This window comes from Pseudophryne corroboree, chromosome 6, assembly GCF_028390025.1.
Source record: "Pseudophryne corroboree isolate aPseCor3 chromosome 6, aPseCor3.hap2, whole genome shotgun sequence".
In the NCBI taxonomy this organism is placed as follows: Eukaryota; Metazoa; Chordata; class Amphibia; order Anura; family Myobatrachidae; genus Pseudophryne; species Pseudophryne corroboree.
In genome coordinates, this window is record NC_086449.1 from 838,665,746 (window position 1) to 838,689,648 (window position 23,903).

Genomic DNA, 23,903 nt, shown 5'->3' on the forward strand with positions numbered 1-23,903 from the left:
CCCCCTCCCCTCTACACCCTGATTTATAAACCACACAGACCTCTGCACCCCCCTCCCCGCCCCACCCCTCTACACCCTGATTTATAAACCAAACTGAGACCTCTGCACCCCCCTCCCCTCTACACTCTGATTTATAAACCAAACTGAGACCTCTGCACCCCCTGCCCCACCCCTCTACACCCTGATTTATAAACCAAACTGAGACCTCTGCACCCCCCTCACCGTCCCACCCACTACACCCTGATTTATAAACCAAACTGAGACCTCTGCACCCCCCTCCACGCCCCACCCCTCTACACCCCGATTTATAAACCAAACTGAGACCTCTGCACCCCCTCCCCTCTACACCCTGATTTATAAACCACACTGAGACCTCTGCACCCCCCTCCACGCCCCACCCCTCTACACCCTGATTTATAAACCAAACTGAGACCTCTGCACCCCCCACCCCACCCCTCTACACCCTGATTTATAAACCAAACTGAGACCTCTGCACCCCCTGGCCCACCCCTCTACACCCTGATTTATAAACCAAACTGACCTCTGCACCCCCCTCCCCATCCCTCTACACCCTGAGTTATAAACCAGACTGAGACCTCTGCACCCCCCGCCCTGCCCATCTACACCCTGATTTATAAACCAGACAGACCTCTGCACTCCCTGTCCCGCCCCTCTACACCCTGATTTATAAACCAAACTGAGACCTCTGCACCCCCCTCCCCTCTACACCCTGATTTATAAACCACACTGAGACCTCTGCACCCCCCTCCCCGCCCCACCCCTCTACACCCTGATTTATAAACCAAACTGAGACCTCTGCACCCCCCTCCCCGCCCCACCCCTCTACACCCTGATTTATAAACCAAACTGAGACCTCTGCACCCCCTGCCCCACCCCTCTACACCCTGATTTATAAACCAAACTGAGACCTCTGCACCCCCCTCACCGTCCCACCCACTACACCCTGATTTATAAACCAAACTGAGACCTCTGCACCCCCCTCCACGCCCCACCCCTCTACACCCCGATTTATAAACCAAACTGAGACCTCTGCACCCCCCTCCCCTCTACACCCTGATTTATAAACCACACTGAGACCTCTGCACCCCCCTCCACGCCCCACCCCTCTACACCCTGATTTATAAACCAAACTGAGACCTCTGCACCCCCCGCCCCACCCCTCTACACCTTGATTTATAAACCAAACTGAGACCTCTGCACCCCCCTCCCCTCTACACCCTGATTTATAAACCACACTGAGACCTCTGCACCCCCCTCCACGCCCTGCCCCTCTACATCCTGATTTATAAACCAAACTGAGACCTCTGCACCCCCCTCCGCTTTACACCCTGATTTATAAACCAAACTGAGACCTCTGCACCCCCTCCACACCCCACCCCTCTACACCCTGATTTATAAACCAAACTGAGACCTCTGCACCCCCTCCACACCCTGATTTATAAACCAAACTGAGACCTCTGCACCCCCTCCACGCCCCACCCCTCTGCACCCTGATTTATAAACCAAACTGAGACCTCTGCACCCCCCACCCCTCTACACCCTGATTTATAAACCAAACTGCGACCTCTGCACTCCCCTCCCCTCTACACCCTGATTTATAAACCACACGTAGACCTCTGCACCCCCCTCCACGCCCCACCCCTCTACACCCCGATTTATAAACCAAACTGAGACCTCTGCACCCCCTCCCCTCTACACCCTGATTTATAAACCACACTGAGACCTCTGCACCCCCCTCCACGCCCCACCCCTCTACACCCTGATTTATAAACCAAACTGAGACCTCTGCACCCCCCACCCCACCCCTCTACACCCTGATTTATAAACCAAACTGAGACCTCTGCACCCCCTGGCCCACCCCTCTACACCCTGATTTATAAACCAAACTGACCTCTGCACCCCCCTCCCCACCCCTCTACACCCTGAGTTATAAACCAGACTGAGACCTCTGCACCCCCCGCCCTGCCCATCTACACCCTGATTTATAAACCAGACAGACCTCTGCACTCCCTGTCCCGCCCCTCTACACCCTGATTTATAAACCAAACTGAGACCTCTGCACCCCCCTCCCCTCTACACCCTGATTTATAAACCACACTGAGACCTCTGCACCCCCCTCCCCGCCCCACCCCTCTACACCCTGATTTATAAACCAAACTGAGACCTCTGCACCCCCCTCCCCTCTACACCCTGATTTATAAACCAAACTGAGACCTCTGCACCCCCTGCCCCACCCCTCTACACCCTGATTTATAAACCAAACTGAGACCTCTGCACCCCCCTCACCGTCCCACCCACTACACCCTGATTTATAAACCAAACTGAGACCTCTGCACCCCCCTCCACGCCCCACCCCTCTACACCCCGATTTATAAACCAAACTGAGACCTCTGCACCCCCCTCCCCTCTACACCCTGATTTATAAACCACACTGAGACCTCTGCACCCCCCTCCACGCCCCACCCCTCTACACCCTGATTTATAAACCAAACTGAGACCTCTGCACCCCCCGCCCCACCCCTCTACACCCTGATTTATAAACCAAACTGAGACCTCTGCACCCCACTCCCCTCTACACCCTGATTTATAAACCACACTGAGACCTCTGCACCCCCCTCCACGCCCTGCCCCTCTACATCCTGATTTATAAACTAAACTGAGACCTCTGCACCCCCCTCCGCTTTACACCCTGATTTATAAACCAAACTGAGACCTCTGCACCCCCTCCACACCCCACCCCTCTACACCCTGATTTATAAACCAAACTCAGACCTCTGCACCCCCTCCACACCCTGATTTATAAACCAAACTGAGACCTCTGCACCCCCTCCACGCCCCACCCCTCTGCACCCTGATTTATAAACCAAACTGAGACCTCTGCACCCCCCACCGCTCTACACCCTGATTTATAAACCAAACTGCGACCTCTGCACTCCCCTCCCCTCTACACCCTGATTTATAAACCACACTGAGACCTCTGCACCCCCCTCCACGCCCCACCCCTCTACACCCTGATTTATAAACCAAACTGAGACCTCTGCACCCCCCGCCCCACTCCTCTACAGCCTGATTTATAAACCAAACTGAGACCTCTGCACCCCCTGCCCCACCCCTCTACACCCTGATTTATAAACCAAACTGACCTCTGCACCCCCCTCCCCACCCCTCTACATCCTGATTTATAAACCAGACTGAGACCTCTGCACCCCCCGCCCTGCCCATCTACACCCTGATTTATAAACCAGACAGACCTCTGCACTCCCTGCCCCGCCCCTCTACACCCTGATTTATAAACCAAACTGAGACCTCTGCACCCCCCTCCACGCCCCACCCCTCTCCACCCCGATTTATAAACCAAACTGAGACCTCTGCACCCACCTCCCCTCTACACCCTGATTTATAAACCACACTGAGACCTCTGCACCCCCCTCCCCGCCCCACCCCTCTACACCATGATTTATAAACCAAACTGAGACCTCTGCACCCCCCTCCCCGCCCCACCCCTCTACACCCTGATTTATAAACCAAACTGAGACCTCTGCACCCCCTGCCCCACCCCTCTACACCCTGATTTATAAACCAAACTGAGACCTCTACACCCCCCTCACCATCCCACCCACTACACCCTGATTTATAAACCAAACTGAGACCTCTGCACCCCCCTCACCGTCCCACCCACTACACCCTGATTTATAAACCAAACTGAGACCTCTGCACCCCCCTCCACGCCCCACCCCTCTACACCCCGATTTATAAACCAAACTGAGACCTCTGCACCCCCCTCCCCTCTACACCCTGATTTATAAACCACACTGAGACCTCTGCACCCCCCTCCCCGCCCCACCCCTCTACACCCTGATTTATAAACCAAACTGAGACCTCTGCACCCCCCTCCCCTCTACACCCTGATTTATAAACCAAACTGAGACCTCTGCACCCCCTGCCCCACCCCTCTACACCCTGATTTTTAAACCAAACTGAGACCTCTGCACCCCCCACCCCTCTACACCCTGATTTATAAACCAAACTGCGACCTCTGCACTCCCCTCCCCTCTACACCCTGATTTATAAACCACACTGAGACCTCTGCACCCCCCTCCACGCCCTACCCCTCTACACCCTGATTTATAAACCAAACTGTGACCTCTGCACCCCCCGCCCCACTCCTCTACAGCCTGATTTATAAACCAAACTGAGACCTCTGCACCCCCTGCCCCACCCCTCTACACCCTGATTTATAAACCAAACTGACCTCTGCACCCCCCTCCCCACCCCTCTACACCCTGATTTATAAACCAGACTGAGACCTCTGCACCCCCCGCCCTGCCCATCTACACCCGGATTTATAAACCAGACAGACCTCTGCACTCCCTGCCCCGCCCCTCTACACCCTGATTTATAAACCAAACTGAGACCTCTGCACCCCCCTCCACGCCCCACCCCTCTACACCCCGATTTATAAACCAAACTGAGACCTCTGCACCCCCCTCCCCTCTACACCCTGATTTATAAACCACACTGAGACCTCTGCACCCCCCTCCCCGCCCCACCCCTCTACACCCTGATTTATAAACCAGACTGAGACCTCTGCACCCCCCTCCCCTCTACACCCTGATTTATAAACCAAACTGAGACCTCTGCACCCCCTGCCCCACCCCTCTACACCGATTTATAAACCAAACTGAGACCTCTGCACCCCCCTCACCGTCCCACCCACTACACCCTGATTTATAAACCAAACTGAGACCTCTGCACCCCCCTCCACGCCCCACCCCTCTACACCCCGATTTATAAACCAAACTGAGACCTCTGCACCCCCCTCCACGCCCCACCCCTCTCCACCCCGATTTATAAACCAAACTGAGACCTCTGCACCCACCTCCCCTCTACACCCTGATTTATAAACCACACTGAGACCTCTGCACCCCCCTCCCCGCCCCACCCCTCTACACCATGATTTATAAACCAAACTGAGACCTCTGCACCCCCCTCCCCGCCCCACCCCTCTACACCCTGATTTATAAACCAAACTGAGACCTCTGCACCCCCTGCCCCACCCCTCTACACCCTGATTTATAAACCAAACTGAGACCTCTACACCCCCCTCACCATCCCACCCACTACACCCTGATTTATAAACCAAACTGAGACCTCTGCACCCCCCTCACCGTCCCACCCACTACACCCTGATTTATAAACCAAACTGAGACCTCTGCACCCCCCTCCACGCCCCACCCCTCTACACCCCGATTTATAAACCAAACTGAGACCTCTGCACCCCCCTCCCCTCTACACCCTGATTTATAAACCACACTGAGACCTCTGCACCCCCCTCCCCGCCCCACCCCTCTACACCCTGATTTATAAACCAAACTGAGACCTCTGCACCCCCCTCCCCTCTACACCCTGATTTATAAACCAAACTGAGACCTCTGCACCCCCTGCCCCACCCCTCTACACCCTGATTTTTAAACCAAACTGAGACCTCTGCACCCCCCACCCCTCTACACCCTGATTTATAAACCAAACTGCGACCTCTGCACTCCCCTCCCCTCTACACCCTGATTTATAAACCACACTGAGACCTCTGCACCCCCCTCCACGCCCTACCCCTCTACACCCTGATTTATAAACCAAACTGAGACCTCTGCACCCCCCGCCCCACTCCTCTACAGCCTGATTTATAAACCAAACTGAGACCTCTGCACCCCCTGCCCCACCCCTCTACACCCTGATTTATAAACCAAACTGACCTCTGCACCCCCCTCCCCACCCCTCTACACCCTGATTTATAAACCAGACTGAGACCTCTGCACCCCCCGCCCTGCCCATCTACACCCGGATTTATAAACCAGACAGACCTCTGCACTCCCTGCCCCGCCCCTCTACACCCTGATTTATAAACCAAACTGAGACCTCTGCACCCCCCTCCACGCCCCACCCCTCTACACCCCGATTTATAAACCAAACTGAGACCTCTGCACCCCCCTCCCCTCTACACCCTGATTTATAAACCACACTGAGACCTCTGCACCCCCCTCCCCGCCCCACCCCTCTACACCCTGATTTATAAACCAAACTGAGACCTCTGCACCCCCCTCCCCTCTACACCCTGATTTATAAACCAAACTGAGACCTCTGCACCCCCTGCCCCACCCCTCTACACCGATTTATAAACCAAACTGAGACCTCTGCACCCCCCTCACCGTCCCACCCACTACACCCTGATTTATAAACCAAACTGAGACCTCTGCACCCCCCTCAACGCCCCACCCCTCTACACCCCGATTTATAAACCAAACTGAGACCTCTGCACCCCCTCCCCTCTACACCCTGATTTATAAACCACACTGAGACCTCTGCACCCCCCTCCACGCCCCACCCCTCTACACCCTGATTTATAAACCAAACTGAGACCTCTGCACCCCCCACCCCACCCCTCTACACCCTGATTTATAAACCAAACTGAGACCTCTGCACCCCCTGGCCCACCCCTCTACACCCTGATTTATAAACCAAACTGACCTCTGCACCCCCCTCCCCACCCCTCTACACCCTGAGTTATAAACCAGACTGAGACCTCTGCACCCCCCGCCCTGCCCATCTACACCCTGATTTATAAACCAGACAGACCTCTGCACTCCCTGTCCCGCCCCTCTACACCCTGATTTATAAACCAAACTGAGACCTCTGCACCCCCCTCCCCTCTACACCCTGATTTATAAACCACACTGAGACCTCTGCACCCCCCTCCCCGCCCCACCCCTCTACACCCTGATTTATAAACCGAACTGAGACCTCTGCACCCCCCTCCCCGCCCCACCCCTCTACACCCTGATTTATAAACCAAACTGAGACCTCTGCACCCCCTGCCCCACCCCTCTACACCCTGATTTATAAACCAAACTGAGACCTCTGCACCCCCCTCACCGTCCCACCCACCACACCCTGATTTATAAACCAAACTGAGACCTCTGCACCCCCCTCCACGCCCCACCCCTCTACACCCCGATTTATAAACCAAACTGAGACCTCTGCACCCCCCTCCCCTCTACACCCTGATTTATAAACCACACTGAGACCTCTGCACCCCCCTCCACGCCCCACCCCTCTACACCCTGATTTATAAACCAAACTGAGACCTCTGCACCCCCCGCCCCACCCCTCTACACCCTGATTTATAAACCAAACTGAGACCTCTGCACCCCCCTCCCCTCTACACCCTGATTTATAAACCACACTGAGACCTCTGCACCCCCCTCCACGCCCTGCCCCTCTACATCCTGATTTATAAACCAAACTGAGACCTCTGCACCCCCCTCCGCTTTACACCCTGATTTATAAACCAAACTGAGACCTCTGCACCCCCTCCACACCCCACCCCTCTACACCCTGATTTATAAACCAAACTGAGACCTCTGCACCCCCTCCACACCCTGATTTATAAACCAAACTGAGACCTCTGCACCCCCTCCACGCCCCACCCCTCTGCACCCTGATTTATAAACCAAACTGAGACCTCTGCACCCCCCACCCCTCTACACCCTGATTTATAAACCAAACTGCGACCTCTGCACTCCCCTCCCCTCTACACCCTGATTTATAAACCACACTGAGACCTCTGCACCCCCCTCCACGCCCCACCCCTCTACACCCTGATTTATAAACCAAACTGAGACCTCTGCACCCCCCGCCCCACTCCTCTACAGCCTGATTTATAAACCAAACTGAGACCTCTGCACCCCCTGCCCCACCCCTCTACACCCTGATTTATAAACCAAACTGACCTCTGCACCCCCCTCCCCACCCCTCTACATCCTGATTTATAAACCAGACTGAGACCTCTGCACCCCCCGCCCTGCCCATCTACACCCTGATTTATAAACCAGACAGACCTCTGCACTCCCTGCCCTGCCCCTCTACACCCTGATTTATAAACCAAACTGAGACCTCTGCACCCCCCTCCACGCCCCACCCCTCTCCACCCCGATTTATAAACCAAACTGAGACCTCTGCACCCACCTCCCCTCTACACCCTGATTTATAAACCACACTGAGACCTCTGCACCCCCCTCCCCGCCCCACCCCTCTACACCCTGATTTATAAACCAAACTGAGACCTCTGCACCCCCCTCCCCGCCCCACCCCTCTACACCCTGATTTATAAACCAAACTGAGACCTCTGCACCCCCTGCCCCACCCCTCTACACCCTGATTTATAAACCAAACTGAGACCTCTACACCCCCCTCACCATCCCACCCACTACACCCTGATTTATAAACCAAACTGAGACCTCTGCACCCCCTGCCCCACCCCTCTACACCCTGATTTATAAACCAAACTGAGACCTCTGCACCCCCCTCACCGTCCCACCCACTACACCCTGATTTATAAACCAAACTGAGACCTCTGCACCCCCCTCCACGCCCCACCCCTCTACACCCCGATTTATAAACCAAACTGAGACCTCTGCACCCCCCTCCCCTCTACACCCTGATTTATAAACCAAACTGCGACCTCTGCACTCCCCTCCCCTCTACACCCTGATTTATAAACCACACTGAGACCTCTGCACCCCCCTCCACGCCCCACCCCTCTACACCCTGATTTATAAACCAAACTGAGACCTCTGCACCCCCCGCCCCACTCCTCTACAGCCTGATTTATAAACCAAACTGAGACCTCTGCACCCCCTGCCCCACCCCTCTACACCCTGATTTATAAACCAAACTGACCTCTGCACCCCCCTCCCCACCCCTCTACACCCTGATTTATAAACCAGACTGAGACCTCTGCACCCCCCGCCCTGCCCATCTACACCCTGATTTATAAACCAGACAGACCTCTGCACTCCCTGCCCCGCCCCTCTACACCCTGATTTATAAACCAAACTGAGACCTCTGCACCCCCCTCCACGCCCCACCCCTCTCCACCCCGATTTATAAACCAAACTGAGACCTCTGCACCCACCTCCCCTCTACACCCTGATTTATAAACCACACTGAGACCTCTGCACCCCCCTCCCCGCCCCACCCCTCTACACCCTGATTTATAAACCAAACTGAGACCTCTGCACCCCCCTCCCCTCTACACCCTGATTTATAAACCAAACTGAGACCTCTGCACCCCCTCCACACCCCACCCCTCTACACCCTGATTTATAAACCAAACTGAGACCTCTGCACCCCCTCCACACCCTGATTTATAAACCAAACTGAGACCTCTGCACGCCCTCCACGCCCCACCCCTCTGCACCCTGATTTTTAAACCAAACTGAGACCTCTGCACCCCCCACCCCTCTACACCCTGATTTATAAACCAAACTGCGACCTCTGCACTCCCCTCCCCTCTACACCCTGATTTATAAACCACACTGAGACCTCTGCACCCCCCTCCACGCCCTACCCCTCTACACCCTGATTTATAAACCAAACTGAGACCTCTGCACCCCCCGCCCCACTCCTCTACAGCCTGATTTATAAACCAAACTGAGACCTCTGCACCCCCTGCCCCACCCCTCTACACCCTGATTTATAAACCAAACTGACCTCTGCACCCCCCTCCCCACCCCTCTACACCCTGATTTATAAACCAGACTGAGACCTCTGCACCCCCCGCCCTGCCCATCTACACCCGGATTTATAAACCAGACAGACCTCTGCACTCCCTGCCCCGCCCCTCTACACCCTGATTTATAAACCAAACTGAGACCTCTGCACCCCCCTCCACGCCCCACCCCTCTACACCCCGATTTATAAACCAAACTGAGACCTCTGCACCCCCCTCCCCTCTACACCCTGATTTATAAACCACACTGAGACCTCTGCACCCCCCTCCCCGCCCCACCCCTCTACACCCTGATTTATAAACCAAACTGAGACCTCTGCACCCCCCTCCCCTCTACACCCTGATTTATAAACCAAACTGAGACCTCTGCACCCCCTGCCCCACCCCTCTACACCCTGATTTATAAACCAAACTGAGACCTCTGCACCCCCCTCACCGTCCCACCCACTACACCCTGATTTATAAACCAAACTGAGACCTCTGCACCCCCCTCCATGCCCCACCCCTCTACACCCCGATTTATAAACCAAACTGAGACCTCTGCACCCCCTCCCCTCTACACCCTGATTTATATACCACACTGAGACCTCTGCACCCCCCTCCACGCCCCACCCCTCTACACCCTGATTTATAAACCAAACTGAGACCTCTGCACCCCCCACCCCACCCCTCTACACCCTGATTTATAAACCAAACTGAGACCTCTGCACCCCCCTCCCCTCTACACCCTGATTTATAAACCACACTGAGACCTTTGCACCCCCCTCCCCGCCCCACCCCTCTACACCCCGATTTATAAACCAAACTGAGACCTCTGCACCCCCCTCCCCTCTACACCCTGATTTATAAACCACACTGAGACCTCTGCACCCCCCTCCCCGCCCCACCCCTCTACACCCTGATTTATAAACCAAACTGAGACCTCTGCACCCCCCTCCCCGCCCCATCCCTCTACACCCTGATTTATAAACCAAACTGAGACCTCTGCACCCCATGCCCCACCCCTCTACACCCTGATTTATAAACCAAACTGAGACCTCTGCACCCCCCTCACCGTCCCACCCACTACACCCTGATTTATAAACCAAACTGAGACCTCTGCACCCCCCTCCACGCCCCACCCCTCTACACCCCGATTTATAAACCAAACTGAGACCTCTGCACCCCCCTCCCCTCTACACCCTGATTTATAAACCACACTGAGACCTCTGCACCCCCCTCCACGCCCCACCCCTCTACACCCTGATTTATAAACCAAACTGAGACCTCTGCACCCCCCGCCCCACCCCTCTACACCCTGATTTATAAACCAAACTGAGACCTCTGCACCCCCCTCCCCTCTACACCCTGATTTATAAACCACACTGAGACCTCTGCACCCCCCTCCACGCCCTGCCCCTCTACATCCTGATTTATAAACCAAACTGAGACCTCTGCACCCCCCTCCGCTTTACACCCTGATTTATAAACCAAACTGAGACCTCTGCACCCCCTCCACACCCCACCCCTCTACACCCTGATTTATAAACCAAACTGAGACCTCTGCACCCCCTCCACGCCCCACCCCTCTGCACCCTGATTTATAAACCAAACTGAGACCTCTGCACCCCCCACCCCTCTACACCCTGATTTATAAACCAAACTGCGACCTCTGCACTCCCCTCCCCTCTACACCCTGATTTATAAACCACACTGAGACCTCTGCACCCCCCTCCACGCCCCACCCCTCTACACCCTGATTTATAAACCAAACTGAGACCTCTGCACCCCCCGCCCCACTCCTCTACAGCCCGATTTATAAACCAAACTGAGACCTCTGCACCCCCTGCCCCACCCCTCTACACCCTGATTTATAAACCAAACTGACCTCTGCACCCCCCTCCCCACCCCTCTACATCCTGATTTATAAACCAGACTGAGACCTCTGCACCCCCCGCCCTGCCCATCTACACCCTGATTTATAAACCAGACAGACCTCTGCACTCCCTGCCCTGCCCCTCTACACCCTGATTTATAAACCAAACTGAGACCTCTGCACCCCCCTCCACGCCCCACCCCTCTCCACCCCGATTTATAAACCAAACTGAGACCTCTGCACCCACCTCCCCTCTACACCCTGATTTATAAACCACACTGAGACCTCTGCACCCCCCTCCCCGCCCCACCCCTCTACACCCTGATTTATAAACCAAACTGAGACCTCTGCACCCCCCTCCCCGCCCCACCCCTCTACACCCTGATTTATAAACCAAACTGAGACCTCTGCACCCCCTGCCCCACCCCTCTACACCCTGATTTATAAACCAAACTGAGACCTCTACACCCCCCTCACCATCCCACCCACTACACCCTGATTTATAAACCAAACTGAGACCTCTGCACCCCCTGCCCCACCCCTCTACACCCTGATTTATAAACCAAACTGAGACCTCTGCACCCCCCTCACCGTCCCACCCACTACACCCTGATTTATAAACCAAACTGAGACCTCTGCACCCCCCTCCACGCCCCACCCCTCTACACCCCGATTTATAAACCAAACTGAGACCTCTGCACCCCCCTCCCCTCTACACCCTGATTTATAAACCAAACTGCGACCTCTGCACTCCCCTCCCCTCTACACCCTGATTTATAAACCACACTGAGACCTCTGCACCCCCCTCCACGCCCCACCCCTCTACACCCTGATTTATAAACCAAACTGAGACCTCTGCACCCCCCTCCCCTCTACACCCTGATTTATAAACCAAACTGAGACCTCTGCACCCCCTCCACACCCCACCCCTCTACACCCTGATTTATAAACCAAACTGAGACCTCTGCACCCCCTCCACACCCTGATTTATAAACCAAACTGAGACCTCTGCACGCCCTCCACGCCCCACCCCTCTGCACCCTGATTTTTAAACCAAACTGAGACCTCTGCACCCCCCACCCCTCTACACCCTGATTTATAAACCAAACTGCGACCTCTGCACTCCCCTCCCCTCTACACCCTGATTTATAAACCACACTGAGACCTCTGCACCCCCCTCCACGCCCTACCCCTCTACACCCTGATTTATAAACCAAACTGAGACCTCTGCACCCCCCGCCCCACTCCTCTACAGCCTGATTTATAAACCAAACTGAGACCTCTGCACCCCCTGCCCCACCCCTCTACACCCTGATTTATAAACCAAACTGACCTCTGCACCCCCCTCCCCACCCCTCTACACCCTGATTTATAAACCAGACTGAGACCTCTGCACCCCCCGCCCTGCCCATCTACACCCGGATTTATAAACCAGACAGACCTCTGCACTCCCTGCCCCGCCCCTCTACACCCTGATTTATAAACCAAACTGAGACCTCTGCACCCCCCTCCACGCCCCACCCCTCTACACCCCGATTTATAAACCAAACTGAGACCTCTGCACCCCCCTCCCCTCTACACCCTGATTTATAAACCACACTGAGACCTCTGCACCCCCCTCCCCGCCCCACCCCTCTACACCCTGATTTATAAACCAAACTGAGACCTCTGCACCCCCCTCCCCTCTACACCCTGATTTATAAACCAAACTGAGACATCTGCACCCCCTGCCCCACCCCTCTACACCCTGATTTATAAACCAAACTGAGACCTCTGCACCCCCCTCACCGTCCCACCCACTACACCCTGATTTATAAACCAAACTGAGACCTCTGCACCCCCCTCCATGCCCCACCCCTCTACACCCCGATTTATAAACCAAACTGAGACCTCTGCACCCCCTCCCCTCTACACCCTGATTTATATACCACACTGAGACCTCTGCACCCCCCTCCACGCCCCACCCCTCTACACCCTGATTTATAAACCAAACTGAGACCTCTGCACCCCCCACCCCACCCCTCTACACCCTGATTTATAAACCAAACTGAGACCTCTGCACCCCCCTCCCCTCTACACCCTGATTTATAAACCACACTGAGACCTTTGCACCCCCCTCCCCGCCCCACCCCTCTACACCCCGATTTATAAACCAAACTGAGACCTCTGCACCCCCCTCCCCTCTACACCCTGATTTATAAACCACACTGAGACCTCTGCACCCCCCTCCCCGCCCCACCCCTCTACACCCTGATTTATAAACCAAACTGAGACCTCTGCACCCCCCTCCCCGCCCCATCCCTCTACACCCTGATTTATAAACCAAACTGAGACCTCTGCACCCCCTGCCCCACCCCTCTACACCCTGATTTATAAACCAAACTGAGACCTCTGCACCCCCCTCACCGTCCCACCCACTACACCCTGATTTATAAACCAAACTGAGACCTCTGCACCCCCCTCCACGCCCCACCCCTCTACACCCCGATTTATAAACCAAACTGAGACCTCTGCACCCCCGTCCCCTCTACACCCTGATTTATAAACCACACTGAGACCTCTGCACCCCCCTCCACGCCCTGCCCCTCTACATCCTGATTTATAAACCAAACTGAGACCTCTGCACCCCCCTCCGCTTTACACCCTGATTTATAAACCAAACTGAGACCTCTGCACCCCCTCCACACCCCACCCCTCTACACCCTGATTTATAAACCAAACTGAGACCTCTGCACCCCCTCCACACCCTGATTTATAAACCAAACTGAGACCTCTGCACCCCCCACCCCTCTACACCCTGATTTATAAACCAAACTGCGACCTCTGCACTCCCCTCCCCTCTACACCCTGATTTATAAACCACACTGAGACCTCTGCACCCCCCTCCACGCCCCACCCCTCTAAACCCTGATTTATAAACCAAACTGAGACCTCTGCACCCCCCGCCCCACTCCTCTACAGCCTGATTTATAAACCAAACTGAGACCTCTGCACCCCCTGCCCCACCCCTCTACACCCTGATTTATAAACCAAACTGACCTCTGCACCCCCTCCCCACCCCTCTACACCCTGATTTATAAACCAGACTGAGACCTCTGCACCCCCCGCCCTGCCCATCTACACCCTGATTTATAAACCAGACAGACCTCTGCACTCCCTGCCCCGCCCCTCTACACCCTGATTTATAAACCAAACTGAGACCTCTGCACCCCCCTCCACGCCCCACCCCTCTACACCCCGATTTATAAACCAAACTGAGACCTCTGCACCCCCCTCCCCTCTACACCCTGATTTATAAACCACACTGAGACCTCTGCACCCCCCTCCCCGCCCCACCCCTCTACACCCTGATTTATAAACCAAACTGAGACCTCTGCACCCCCCTCCCCTCTACACCCTGATTTATAAACCAAACTGAGACCTCTGCACCCCCTGCCCCACCCCTCTACACCCTGATTTATAAACCAAACTGAGACCTCTGCACCCCCCTCACCGTCCCACCCACTACACCCTGATTTATAAACCAAACTGAGACCTCTGCACCCCCCTCCATGCCCCACCCCTCTACACCCCGATTTATAAACCAAACTGAGACCTCTGCACCCCCTCCCCTCTACACCCTGATTTATATACCACACTGAGACCTCTGCACCCCCCTCCACGCCCCACCCCTCTACACCCTGATTTATAAACCAAACTGAGACCTCTGCACCCCCCACCCCACCCCTCTACACCCTGATTTATAAACCAAACTGAGACCTCTGCACCCCCCTCCCCTCTACACCCTGATTTATAAACCACACTGAGACCTTTGCACCCCCCTCCCCGCCCCACCCCTCTACACCCCGATTTATAAACCAAACTGAGACCTCTGCACCCCCCTCCCCTCTACACCCTGATTTATAAACCACACTGAGACCTCTGCACCCCCCTCCCCGCCCCACCCCTCTACACCCTGATTTATAAACCAAACTGAGACCTCTGCACCCCCCTCCCCGCCCCATCCCTCTACACCCTGATTTATAAACCAAACTGAGACCTCTGCACCCCATGCCCCACCCCTCTACACCCTGATTTATAAACCAAACTGAGACCTCTGCACCCCCCTCACCGTCCCACCCACTACACCCTGATTTATAAACCAAACTGAGACCTCTGCACCCCCCTCCACGCCCCACCCCTCTACACCCCGATTTATAAACCAAACTGAGACCTCTGCACCCCCTCCCCTCTACACCCTGATTTATAAACCACACTGAGACCTCTGCACCCCCTCCACGCCCCACCCCTCTACACCCTGATTTATAAACCAAACTGAGACCTCTGCACTCCCCACCCCACCCCTCTACACCCTGATTTATAAACCAAACTGAGACCTCTGAACCCCCCTCCCCTCTACACCCTGATTTATAAACCACACTGAGACCTCTGCACCCCCCTCCACGCCCCACCCCTCTACACCCTGATTTATAAACCAAACTGAGACCTCTGCACCCCCCTCCCCGCCCCATCCCTCTACACCCTGATTTATAAACCAAACTGAGACCTCTGCACCCCCTGCCCCACCCCTCTACACCCTGATTTATAAACCAAACTGAGACCTCTGCACCCCCCTCACCGTCCCACCCACTACACCCTGATTTATAAACCAAACTGAGACCTCTGCACCCCCCTCCACGCCCCACCCCTCTACACCCCGATTTATAAACCAAACTGAGACCTCTGCACCCCCGTCCCCTCTACACCCTGATTTATAAACCACACTGAGACCTCTGCACCCCCCTCCACGCCCTGCCCCTCTACATCCTGATTTATAAACCAAACTGAGACCTCTGCACCCCCCTCCGCTTTACACCCTGATTTATAAACCAAACTGAGACCTCTGCACCCCCTCCACACCCCACCCCTCTACACCCTGATTTATAAACCAAACTGAGACCTCTGCACCCCCTCCACACCCTGATTTATAAACCAAACTGAGACCTCTGCACCCCCCACCCCTCTACACCCTGATTTATAAACCAAACTGCGACCTCTGCACTCCCCTCCCCTCTACACCCTGATTTATAAACCACACTGAGACCTCTGCACCCCCCTCCACGCCCCACCCCTCTAAACCCTGATTTATAAACCAAACTGAGACCTCTGCACCCCCCGCCCCACTCCTCTACAGCCTGATTTATAAACCAAACTGAGACCTCTGCACCCCCTGCCCCACCCCTCTACACCCTGATTTATAAACCAAACTGACCTCTGCACCCCCTCCCCACCCCTCTACACCCTGATTTATAAACCAGACTGAGACCTCTGCACCCCCCGCCCTGCCCATCTACACCCTGATTTATAAACCAGACAGACCTCTGCACTCCCTGCCCCGCCCCTCTACACCCTGATTTATAAACCAAACTGAGACCTCTGCACCCCCCTCCACGCCCCACCCCTCTACACCCCGATTTATAAACCAAACTGAGACCTCTGCACCCCCCTCCCCTCTACACCCTGATTTATAAACCACACTGAGACCTCTGCACCCCCCTCCCCGCCCCACCCCTCTACACCCTGATTTATAAACCAAACTGAGACCTCTGCACCCCCCTCCCCTCTACACCCTGATTTATAAACCAAACTGAGACCTCTGCACCCCCTGCCCCACCCCTCTACACCCTGATTTATAAACCAAACTGAGACCTCTGCACCCCCCTCACCGTCCCACCCACTACACCCTGATTTATAAACCAAACTGAGACCTCTGCACCCCCCTCCATGCCCCACCCCTCTACACCCCGATTTATAAACCAAACTGAGACCTCTGCACCCCCTCCCCTCTACACCCTGATTTATATACCACACTGAGACCTCTGCACCCCCCTCCACGCCCCACCCCTCTACACCCTGATTTATAAACCAAACTGAGACCTCTGCACCCCCCACCCCACCCCTCTACACCCTGATTTATAAACCAAACTGAGACCTCTGCACCCCCCTCCCCTCTACACCCTGATTTATAAACCACACTGAGACCTTTGCACCCCCCTCCCCGCCCCACCCCTCTACACCCCGATTTATAAACCAAACTGAGACCTCTGCACCCCCCTCCCCTCTACACCCTGATTTATAAACCACACTGAGACCTCTGCACCCCCCTCCCCGCCCCACCCCTCTACACCCTGATTTATAAACCAAACTGAGACCTCTGCACCCCCCTCCCCGCCCCATCCCTCTACACCCTGATTTATAAACCAAACTGAGACCTCTGCACCCCATGCCCCACCCCTCTACACCCTGATTTATAAACCAAACTGAGACCTCTGCACCCCCCTCACCGTCCCACCCACTACACCCTGATTTATAAACCAAACTGAGACCTCTGCACCCCCCTCCACGCCCCACCCCTCTACACCCCGATTTATAAACCAAACTGAGACCTCTGCACCCCCTCCCCTCTACACCCTGATTTATAAACCACACTGAGACCTCTGCACCCCCTCCACGCCCCACCCCTCTACACCCTGATTTATAAACCAAACTGAGACCTCTGCACTCCCCACCCCACCCCTCTACACCCTGATTTATAAACCAAACTGAGACCTCTGAACCCCCCTCCCCTCTACACCCTGATTTATAAACCACACTGAGACCTCTGCACCCCCCTCCACGCCCCACCCCTCTACACCCTGATTTATAAACCAAACTGAGACCTCTGCACCCCCCTCCCCTCTACACCCTGATTTATAAACCAAACTGAGACCTCTGCACCCCCTCCACACCCCACCCCTCTACACCCTGATTTATAAACCAAACTGAGACCTCTGCACCCCCTCCACGCCCCTCTACACCCTGATTTATAAACCAAACTGAGACCTCTGCACCCCCTCCACGCCCCACCCCTCTACACTCTGATTTATAAACCAAACTGAGACCTCTGCACCCCCCACCCCACCCCTCTACACCCTGATTTATAAACCAAACTGTGACCTCTGCACTCCCCTCCCCTCTACACCCTGATTTATAAACCAAACAGACCACAAACAACAAACTTTGTGACCCATTTCCAGGACCGCATCAGCACCTGAGGTATTTCATTTGGAGGGACGTATTTGGTACATTCTGTTCCAGGAAAGCGCTATTCTTCTACGCCACCCCCTGAGCTCGCCGTGAGGTAATCATGTTCCACTCAGGGGATATTAAGTCCCACAAACAAGAGAGCATGTTCCCTCTCAGCCGTCCCAATTAGCAAATACTTGTGTCTGAGAAAGAATCCCTGGCCATTCAGACAGATCCTGCGACAAAGCGTCTTAGGTCATAGAATCACATTGTAATCCGCCACCCGCAATCTCGCACATGCTGAGCACAAATACCACTGACGTCTCATTCACAGTCTGACATACGGAGATGAGGTGAGAACATTGTTTACTTGTAATTTGGGGGATTTTCTGAATATTGAGGAACGTTACTGAATGCGTTATAGACCCAGCCCAGAAACTGGTACCGTCCCGGCGCGGCTGAGGGAGAGGATGCTGGGAAATGACTGCTTTTTCAGCTAGATACCATTGGTTGAGACTAAGGGGCATATGTATCAAAGATTGGGGAGAGATAAAGTACCAGCCAATCAGCCTGTAACATGGCAGTTAGGAGCTGATTGTCTGGTACTGTATCTCTCCCCACTTTATGTCCAAGCTTTAATACGTATACCCCTTAGGTGATATGAATTCCGCGTAGAACCGGTATAAGTGATTGTGAAGCTTCAGATCTTTGTGGGTGACCTTATTGTCTCATTAGACACAGCCGGGGGCAGCTACTGTATATATCAGGCATGTCCAAACTGCGGCCCCACAGCTGTTGAGAAACTACACATCCCAGCATGCCCTGACACAGCTTTAGCAAAACTGTGTCAGGGCATGCTGGGATATGTAGTTTCACAACAGCTGGAGGGCCGCAGTTTGGACGTGCCTGGTATATATGGAGTCTGAGGTGGACGTGAGGTAGTAAATGCATATGGAGGCCCAGTCGGGTCTATGGTACGTGAATTGGGAGTGAGACTTTCCCCCGTCGTTGGGAACAGGCGTCTGACGGGGGGTAAGTCCTCTGCTGCAGGGTGTAAAGCAAGGTTACAGTAAGTAAAGGTGTAAAGTAATGTTTCCTTACCCTTCCCTGAATATATCCCCCACAAGGCATCTTTGAAACAACAGAAGATCTGAGAGGACATACTTGTTAAGATTTCAGAGGGTTCGGACGTTTCCTCCTCTGTAGTGTCGGTGTCTTCGTCCTGCTCGTCCGTATCACCGGAATCGTCGTCGCCATCTATCCATTTCCCGGGCATCAGTCCCGCTGAGTCGTAGGAATTACATAGTGGTCCCACAATGTGAGTTATAAATGATTCTTGAAGTTTTGCTAACTGAGGGGCTGATCGGTCCATGAAGGGGCTGATTGGGAGGCCGAGACTGGCTTCTTCATCGCCCTGGAGACAGGAGAACATGTCGCGTCAGCCGAGGGGCAACGTGCGTGCTGGGGTTATAACAGAATATAGGGACATCTTAGTCTTAGGAACCTCTATTGCTTCATTTGGGCTCTTATGCAGACCCTCCAGCTGGAAATTTTTGGCAGGTACAGGAACTTTTTTTTATGGTCTCTACCGATTTTTGGCTCTCCAAACTCCCATTGAAAGTATAGGAAAAGGGGCGTGGCCAGGCTTTCTTTCCTAATTTGTGCCGATTTTTAGGTTTAAAATGTTGGAGAGTATTATGTAGAAGAGCCATAATCACCAATCTGCACCTATCCGACAAGTCATGCTCTAAATAACATGCCGCCTGCTATTTCCTGGGATTGGCCGGGTCTCCCGGTGCGTCCTTCAGTCCTCCCTCCTGCTCAGGCCGTATTTGGGGTTGTCCAAGTCCCTCCCCTGTGGAATCTTTCATGAGTTCACAGGGGAGCTGACAACCCCAAGCATCCAATCAGAAGAGAGGCTGGAATGATGAGGATGTGGGAGGATGTAACGCCTGTATTTTATTATCAGCATTCATATGTAAGGAGGCACAAATGTCTGCAGCGCTGTATATACCTTTCTCACATATGGGGTATACGCATGAACGCTTGGAGAGAGATACAGTGCCAACCAATCAGCTCCTAACTGTCATTTTTCAAACTCGGTGGAGTGCATCAAGCATTATCGCATTCCGCCACTCATCGCAGCATAGCGGCATTTACTAACGCAATATTCTTGGAAAAATCACAAAGGCCATCTCTCCCGATCAGAGCCGTCCTTTGTGCTTGGAGGACTTCCGCGAGCCCTTCTGTCCGTGCGCCGGATGATGCACACACCGCAGGGGACACTCTCAGAAAACAGTGCGAAAAGAAGCCTATAGGCTACCAGGTCCATTCAGCAGAACGTATCGCATTCTGGAGCTTGGTGCATATGAGAAATGCGACCGCACCTCCTATAGCTGAGAATACAGAGGCTGCACACCTTACGCCAAAGATCTCCTCCAGTACAATATTGACAAGTGAGACCCTCCGCCCACAGCCCCCTGTTCCGGGTAAGGGGCAGGTAGTGGTGGAGAAAGTGGGGGTATCTTGTGGCCCCTGCAGTAATACATTAGCCCCCATGTAAAGCCTACAGCCGGTATTTTAGCATCAGAAAGGAGAACTATCCGGATAGCCGGAATAATCCGCTTGGGATGATTCTGGATTTAGCTCTTACCTGCTCATAGAACTCATTGACGATTCCTTCCGTCCACTTTAAGTGCAAGTCCTTACATTTGGCGGGCCCGTTGATGTCGGCCAGTTTTATGCACATCTGACAGACCAGCAATCGGTCATTCTCGTTGGACCAGTTGATTCCAGGACCCACGTCCTCATTCACCTTATAGAGAGAGAGGAGACATGCTGTCACGTGACTATAGCGACCTAGCGCAATGTCCTGGGAGAGAGGTAATTACAGGTGGCGTCATGTGTGGGAGAAGCGTTAAGCGCTCCCTGATGTGACAATGGTCCATGTTCTGTGTATAATGTTACTCTGTACACTATCCAGCAGTCACAAGAGTAATATACAAGGTACTATATAAAACCGCCGCAGAGGGCGATTTCCTGCGCTTGCTCAGATATGAGGGGAGAAGGGTGGAATTAGCGGGTTATGATGGCGGAGTGCAATGGTTTGCAGGATTTTTAGGGTGGCAGTCTGCACGCGCACAAAAGTAGGGAGCATGCGGTGTAGAGGCAGGACCTACGCCTGGCGCGTCCCGTGGCTCTGAGCTGTAATGCGGGACATACTGTATCAGTTGTGCTTTATGCTGTGTCCGCCATGTTTATTTCCTACACTAGGCTGATTTTATTTAGATGAAACCCGCTAGTAAGCAATACAGGACACACAGAGGGTGTGACTCTTACTAGTAATATTTATCAAGTACATTGGTATTATATGTGTATACTATCGGCATTATTATATGTGTATATTGTTGGTATTATTATATGTGTATACTATTGGCATTATTATATGTGTATATTGTTGGTATTATTATATGTGTATACTGTTGGTATTATTACACATGTATACTATTAGTATTATTATATGTGTATACTATTGGTATTATATTCATATGTATACTATTGGTATTATTATATGTGTATACTATTGGTATTATTATATGTGTATACTATTGGTATTATTATATGTGTATACTGTTGGTATTATATACATATTTATACTATTGGTATTATTATATGTGTATACTATTGGTATTGTTATATGTGTATACTGTTGGTATTATATACACATGTATAATATTGGTATTATTATATGTGTATACTGTTGGTATTATTACACATGTATACTATTGGCATTATTATATGTGTATATTGTTGGTATTATTATATGTGTATACTGTTGGTATTATATATATATATATATATATATATATATATGTGTATATTGTTGGTATTATTATATGTGTATATTGTTCGTATTATTACACATGTATATTATTCATATTATTATATGTGTATACTGTTGGTATTATTATATGTGTATACTATTGGTATTATTATATGTGTATACTGTTGGTATTATTACACATGTATACTATTCATATTATTATATGTGTATACTGTTGGTATTATTACACATGAATACTATTCATATTATTATATGTGTATACTGTTGGTATTATTATATGTGTATAGTGTTGCTATTATTATATGTGTATACTATTGGTATTATTATATGTGTATACTGTTGGTATTATTATATGTGTATACTATTGGTATTATTATATGTATATACTGTTGGTATTATTACACATGTATACTATTCATATTATTATATGTGTATACTGTTGGTATTATTATATGTGTATACTGTTGGTATTATTATATGTGTATGCTATTGGTATTATTATATGTGTATACTGTTGGTATTATTATATGTGTATACTATTCATATTATTATATGTGTATACTGTTGGTATTATTACACATGTATACTATTCATATTATTATATGTGTATACTGTTGGTATTATTACACATGTATACTATTCATATTATTATATGTGTATACTGTTGGTATTATTACACATGTATACTATTCATATTATTATATGTGTATACTGTTGGTATTATTATGTGTGTATACTGTTGGTATTATTATATGTGTATACTGTTGGTATTATTACACATGTATACTATTCATATTATTATATGTGTATACTGTTGGTATTATTATGTGTGTATACTGTTGGTATTATTATATGTGTATATTATTGGTATTATTATATGTGTATACTGTTGGTATTATTTCACATGTATATTATTCATATTATTATATGTGTATACTATTGGTATTATTTCACATGTATACTATTCATATTATTATATGTCTATACTGTTGGTATTATTACACATGTATACTATTCATATTATTATATGTGTATACTGTTGGTATTATTACACAAGTATACTATTGGTATTATTATATGTGTATATTGTTGGTGTTATTATCTGTGTATACTGTTGGTATTATATATATATATGTATACAATTGATATTATTATATGTGTATACTGTTGGTATTATATGTGTATAGTGTTGCTATTATTATATGTGTATACTATTGGTATTATTATATGTGTATACTATTGGTATTATTATATGAATATACTGTTGGTATTATTACACATGTATACTATTCATATTATTATATGTGTATACTGTTGGTATTATTACACATGTATACTATTCATATTATATGTGTATACTGTTGGTATTATTACACATGTATACTATTCATATTATTATATGTGTATACTGTTGGTATTATTACACATGTATACTATTCATATTATTATTATATGTGTATACTGTTGGTATTATTATATGTGTATACTGTTGGTATTATTACACATGTATACTATTCATATTATTATATGTGTATACTGTTGGTATTATTATATGTGTATACTGTTGGTAT

General features: G+C 51.3%; 1 protein-coding gene across 2 annotated transcripts in view; it reads right to left on the reverse strand.

Annotated features, from left to right (window-relative positions):
- Nucleotides 1-23,903, reverse strand: part of PDE3A (phosphodiesterase 3A) — a 753,306-nt gene that overhangs the window by 46,318 nt on the left and 683,085 nt on the right. Inside the window, exons 14-15 of one of the 2 annotated variants that reach the window (XM_063929421.1) lie at nt 21,142-21,303; nt 19,590-19,902 (exon numbers count right to left, since the gene is read on the reverse strand). In XM_063929421.1, the coding sequence (XP_063785491.1) occupies nt 19,590-19,902; nt 21,142-21,303 (475 nt within the window). The remainder of the gene's footprint in view (nt 1-19,589; nt 19,903-21,141; nt 21,304-23,903) is intronic. The other variant, XM_063929422.1, reaches the window with a different exon arrangement.